The sequence below is a fragment of the Suncus etruscus genome, chromosome 6, assembly GCF_024139225.1.
Source record: "Suncus etruscus isolate mSunEtr1 chromosome 6, mSunEtr1.pri.cur, whole genome shotgun sequence".
Classification (NCBI taxonomy): Eukaryota; Metazoa; Chordata; class Mammalia; order Eulipotyphla; family Soricidae; genus Suncus; species Suncus etruscus.
In genome coordinates this window covers 66413335-66419334 of record NC_064853.1, presented here as the reverse complement: position 1 = coordinate 66419334, position 6000 = coordinate 66413335, and the positions used below count along the sequence as shown (strand labels likewise).

The 6000-nt window shown below is 52.1% G+C and overlaps 1 protein-coding gene across 1 annotated transcript in view; it reads left to right on the top strand.

Annotated features, from left to right (window-relative positions):
• The first annotated feature begins 1193 nt into the window (after positions 1–1193).
• LEKR1 (leucine, glutamate and lysine rich 1) overlaps positions 1194–6000 on the top strand; it is a 36947-nt gene continuing 32140 nt past the window's right edge. The window contains exon 1 of the mRNA XM_049775582.1: positions 1194–1241. Within this exon, the coding sequence (XP_049631539.1) occupies positions 1194–1241 (48 nt within the window). The remainder of the gene's footprint in view (positions 1242–6000) is intronic.

The following is a 6000-nucleotide window of genomic DNA, read 5'->3' as shown; positions in this document are numbered from 1 at the left end:
CCAGCCCCTGCCTGCCCTATGTGGCCAACTTCAGAGAGAAGTGGAGACTATGGCTTGGGAAGCAGCTGACCAGCAGATGGGAACCAGTTGGTGCGGGGCCCAGGGAGGTCAGGGACCCTCTGTCTAATGGCCCCCAATGCAGGCAGCCAATTTCTCACTTAGGTGCTGTGTCTGGGCCCTGCCCAGGCCTTTCCCCACCAAGGCTGCACCCCCTCTGTGGTGTACTGGGCTATTGGGGTGGACTCAGGATGAGTGGCTGCTGGACAGACAGTGCTCCTGCTGGGTCTTCACTATTTGTATTCCTAGCAGATGGGGGACTCAGGGATGCTGTTCCAGGAGCTGTCTTGGCTCGAGATGGTCTGCCAGGCACCACCCGGTGGCAGGGGGGATTAGGACCCTATTTGGCTCCTGCACTCTGCACTACAGCCAGTGACTCTCTCCAGCTGCTCAGTCCAGCATGTGGAGCTTGGACTGGCTGGGGGGGGGGGCAGGGTCAGCTCTTCTTCCAAAGGGCACCGGATGTGCCCTTCCCTTTGGGGTTCCTGCTCCCTGCTGGACCACGGTGTACTCCAGGGAGGTTCCCTCTGTGTAGTCTTAGCTGCTTCTCTTTCCTCTTTCTAGACAGGAATAATGTCTCGTGTCCCTGACATCCAACCCTCTGGCCCTAGCTGCCTCCTCAACAGGAGTGAAACACACACACACACACACACACACACACACACACACACACACACACACACACACACACACACACACACACCATCCTTCCTTGTCCCACATTCAGAAGATTCCAGAAAGGCTCTGAAGGACCTTTCCATGGCTCTTGCACGCTTTGCAAAGCAGTGTTGGGTGGCAGTGAAGACCCCTTGGGAGTGGACCGCATGGCCCGGGATGAGCGCCCAGAGCCCATGGCTCCTGTTTCAGCCTGGACTCGGTTTGCTGGCACTACTTCTCTCCTAAGCTGACATGATCTTCCATGTTTGTGGAACCATTTGACATGCGGGTGAAAGACCACAGGAGGTTGCAGTTGCCAGAGATATTTCTGCTGGGCAGCTGGAGGGCAGGGTAGTGGCCAAGCATGTACTACACCTTTCTGCCTGTGGGACAGTCCCCTGCCTCCCGGGGAGTGTCTCTGCCTCCAATGTGCTGGCGCTGACTCCTGACTTCTCCCACAGCTGCCCGGAGACCTGGTCATGAAGCGCCACGTGCCCAAACATGCGCTGCCTGAAGAGATCCAGAAGGTGTGTTCTTTGGGTGCTGCGTCCAGCTCTGCACTGCCCATGTGGGGTTTCCTGCTCCTGCAGCCCTGGTGTCCCCCGGGATTGGTGGGAAACTCTCCTGAGCAGGGTTCATAACTCTTTGAGGCAGGAAGGAGTCCCTGGTGTTTGTGGTCTCTTGTGAAAATGGCGTGGTAAGACGGTATCTGAGCTGACCACCTTCGCATTTGAGCCACTTCACATTCTCTGGGTTCTTGCCCTGCTCACACCAGCAGCTCCCCACCTCCCACTTTTTCATCTCTGCAGTAGGAGGGGTTTTTGTCCCAGGTATTCCCCTATCAGCCACTTCTGTGTGACACACTGACTGGGGCCCCCAAACTACCACCCTCGGTCCCCCTAGGGCCTCGGAGGCAGTGACCTTCCCTCTTCTCCAACCTCCCTGGGTCTGTTACCCCAGAAAACCCCACATCTGGGGTGACCCTGGGGGTCAGAATGGCCAGATGCCATTATGTTTGTGCTGGGGTGCCCTGAGACCAAGCTCAGGGTGCAGGTAGCAGATCAGATTCCCCTACCATCCTAGGCATGGATTCTGGACCCCCCGCCCCCAACCTCACACTTGCCAGTCACCCAAGTGATCTTTGGCCCTTTGACCACATGCTTGGGCAGCCTGTTGTGTGGGTGAGTCGCCTGTGCTCTGGGCCTTCTTACGCACTTGGGCCACTTGCAGGGCCTGCGATTCTGTCTGAGTGGGACACAGAGTGGAGGGGCTCTGTCTTCTCAGAGAGGGGTGAGGAGAGCAGGAACACCTCTGGAATCCTGACAGCAGCCTAGAGAGATGGAATCAATGGGGCACAGTGTCTTCTAAGCTGGGTTTTCTGCTGAGGCAGGGAGGAGCAGGAAGGGGCTGATACCAGGTCTCAGACACTACCCAAGGCCTCATGCTGGCCCATGGGGACAAGGGGCAGGGTCAGTCACGGGAGTGAGGAGTATGAAGGTTTCTGGGAGCTACAAAGTATTTCAAAGTATTTGTGTGCATAGGCAAGAGCCTTCAGAAGTGATTTAACATTACCTAGAACGTTCCCCAACCTCCAGCTCTGCCCTCAGAAGAAACAGTGAGTAGTGGGGCTGCAGGAACCCCAAGAATGTGTTTGTCCCTTCCCTAGTTAGAGGTACAGTGGGAATGTCTGTCCCTTCTCCAGGTCAGGGTACAGTGGGAAAGTCAGTCTGTCCTTTTTCAAGTCAGAGTAGCAGGAATGTCTGCCTTTTGTCTATGTTGGGGTGCAGTGAGAATGTCTGTCCCTTCCCCAAGTTGGGTATAGCGGAATGTCTGTCTGTCCTTTCTCAGGTCGTAGTATCGCAGGAATATCTGTCCCTTCTTCATATTGCTGTTCAGTGGTAACATCTTTCCCCTCTGGTCTAATCCCTTCTGGGTTCCCTTTGTCTTGTGTGTGACAGAAGGTAAATTTCCAAGGGAGGAGTATGTCTCCCCCTTTCTTTCCTGCCATGTATAAAGTGAAGTGACTATATTCCATTGCCCTAGCAGGAGAGCACAAGGCAGTGGGCCATGGGCTCCCGGGCTGAGGGGCACCATGAGTCTCAATGCTGCATGTTCTTGGAGGGGTTAGGTGGTCTTCAGCCCCATTCTGCTCTCCCTATCCTGAGCACAGTTCCCGACTCAGCATCAAACATCTTGATTTCATCTTCTCTCTTCTGCGTTGCCAAGGCCACCCCCTTGCCTGTGCCACTAGTGCCTGGTACTGTGTCTTATGTGCCTCTAGCCACATGCAGAAAGGCAGTCTGGGGAAATTGGGGCACAATTTTCAATTCAAACATGTGTGGATCATCCCACTAGGTGGCCCTGTACCCTATGTTCCCTGGACATCTCTGATTCAGTGATTTCCCCTCTTCCAGCTCCTCTTTTTGAGAGAAAGAGCCTGCCTTGGCTCACATCCTGTGGCTGCATGTCCCAGGTGCAGGTGCAGAAACAGCAGCTACAAGTGCATAGAACGTCATTTTGCAAAAATGAAACTGGTGGTGGTGGGGAGGGGGTATGTTTTGCTTTTGTTTTTCAAATAGTGACAAAGGAACACTTGTGGCAGCTGTCAAGCCCAGAAAGCTTTTGTGAGCAGAGCCCCAGAGGGCCCCAGAGAGGGGGGCTGAGTCGGGCTGGAGTTTGGCAGGACACGCAGGGCACCTCGGCCTGGAGCACCCTGTTCCCTGCAGAACAATCCCCTGTGCCCAGTGTGGCTCAGACCGTCCTGCTCAGGAAAGTGCTTTGGGACTTGGATGTGCTTCCAGAATAACAGTCTCATATTTCCAAGCACAGATTGTCATTGCCCAGGAAAATAAATGAACTTTTCCAGGTCATTTTGGGCCATTATGGCTTTATGGCTAGGGTCAGGTTTTGGTTGAGTTCATGTGTGTGTGTGTGTGTGTGTGTGTGTGTGTGTGTGTGTGTATGTGTGTGTGTGGAGAGAGAGAGAGAGAGAGAGAGAGAGAGAGAGAGAGAGAGAAGAGAGAGGAGAGAGAAAGGTAGGGAGTAGAGAGAGAAGAAAGAGGACAGAAGAAAGAGAAGAGAAGAGAGAGAGAAAAAATATAGACACATGTATACAGGATGAAGTGGGCCAGGAGTATTGCTGCTGCACCCTACAGAAGTGGTGGGTGTGGGAAGGGACTGTGTGTTCTGTTCTTTTCAGAAATGGGGTTCTCTTTCATTGGGGACACACCTGGCTGTGCTCGGGGGGGGGGGTGGAGTTGCGCCTCCTGTGAGCAGAGACCACCCTCACCCTGCTGTACTTGTCAAACCTAAGACAAAAGAAATAAAAAGGGGCATAGATCATGGGAGTCGAGAAGCTCCCAAGCACACAGATGCACCCCCTGCACCCCAGATCTTGAGAATATGCTCCTTCAGAGTCTCCCCTGGTTGCTGGTGTGGGGAGCTGCTGCTATGTGAGTGTGAGCTTGGGATAGAGCAATAGCACAGTGGTAAGGCATTTGCTTTGCATGTGGCTGACCATGGCTCAATCCTGACATCCCATATAGTCCTGAGCCTGCCAGGAGCTATTTCTGAGCACAGCCAGGAGTAACCCCTCAGTGCTGCTGGGTGTGGCCCCAAACCAAACAAACAAAAAAGAGTATGGGCCTGACACATCTTTGATAGACCTTTGTCATAGTGGGTTCGCTCTGGAGCTCCATGTCTTGCTCAGCGACCTCCAACATTAAGGACACAGCTTGAAGCCTCATCCCTCCATTCTCCCTAGGTAACTTGACCTTACCTGTAAGACCCCGCCCATTCCTGGGAGGGGTCTTGGAAAAGGTAGATAAGGCCTTTGACCCAGGGGATTAGGGTCTTTTGGTATTTTGCCAGTATGGAGGTCAAAAGGAAGATGGCTGAAAGGAGTTAAGATGCAGGGCTAGCTAAGAATGACTGAATGCTTAAAAGGTTATGATATAGGCCACACATGTGGTGGATAGGGCATGAATAAAGTTGATGCTTCCTGATGCCTGTCTCTGGATGAGTCTGATTCCACCGTTCACCTAAACCTGGGACCCGCCAGCTGAATGGGGATTGTGGAGCCACGTGGCCTGGAATGGCAGAGAAAAATCCCTCCATCCATCCACCTCTATCTAGCTCCATCATTAATTATTTAATGCAACAACAGATGTCTGGACATTTAATCGCAGGCTGGCCCTCACCTTTTTCATGCTGAGGCCATTGTGGATCCCCCAATGCTGGTAAGAAAATTCATGAGAGCTGAGTCCCCTCCAGGCCCTCCCCACCAGGAATCCCTCAGTGATCACACTGGCATCCCCATAGCCACACCTCAATAGGGTCACTCTAGAGCACTGCCCCCTGGTGAGTCCTCATCCCCTCCATTGTTGATTGTGAATACAGCTATCTTCCCACCCATCCCCCCTTTTAATGGAGCTGGGAGTCAAAGCCAAGGATTCATGGATGCCAGGCATGTGTTCTACCACTGAGAACACCCCTGGCTTCATTTCTTTAAAATTTGTTTCTAATCTTTTAGTTTTAGTTCAATGCTAAAAAATATTTTTGATTCCCCCACTCTCCTTACTTATTCTTCCTGCTGTTGTAGTGGTATCCAAAAGTTATGCACCCCTGGTTGTGGCCCCATAGACTTTCAACAGTAGAGCCCTACATGGCACTCAGGTTTGTGGGTGATGCCTAGGCTCCAACTCAGGTCCTAGAGGCCCCCAGGCCTGCCTGACAGCTCTTCTCACTATTGTACCATGCCTAGATTCTCTTTATTTTTTTGCAAATGAAAATAATAGCCCTGGCTTCTTTTTCTGCTATTTCATCCCTTGTATATAGAAAAGATCAGTTATGGGCTATTGATTCTGACTCTTCACATTACTGGCTTCACTTATTATTAAGAGAAGAAAGAGAAACATTAACAGTTACATGGATCATGGGGCCTTGGACACACCTAGGGTAGAGGCAGCAGCATCTAGACAGAATCTACTAGCAAATGACACTTTAGCGGCAGAACAGATGATATGGACTGAAAACAACTGAGATCGAGTCGGGATGACTGGTAGTTTTCCGCAAGTGAGGGACAAGGGTGTCCATGCTCTTGTGTGATGCAGCAGGAAGTAAGAGAAGCTTCTTGGAGGATGAGGGGTGTGGATGGGAAAGGGAGAAGGAAAACCCACTCTACAGAAAACATGGAACCAGGGCCCAAGCAACAGCACAGCAGGCAGGGTACTGGCCAGTATGTAGCCTCCTATGTTTCATTTCCAGTATTGCATTTGGTCCCCCAGC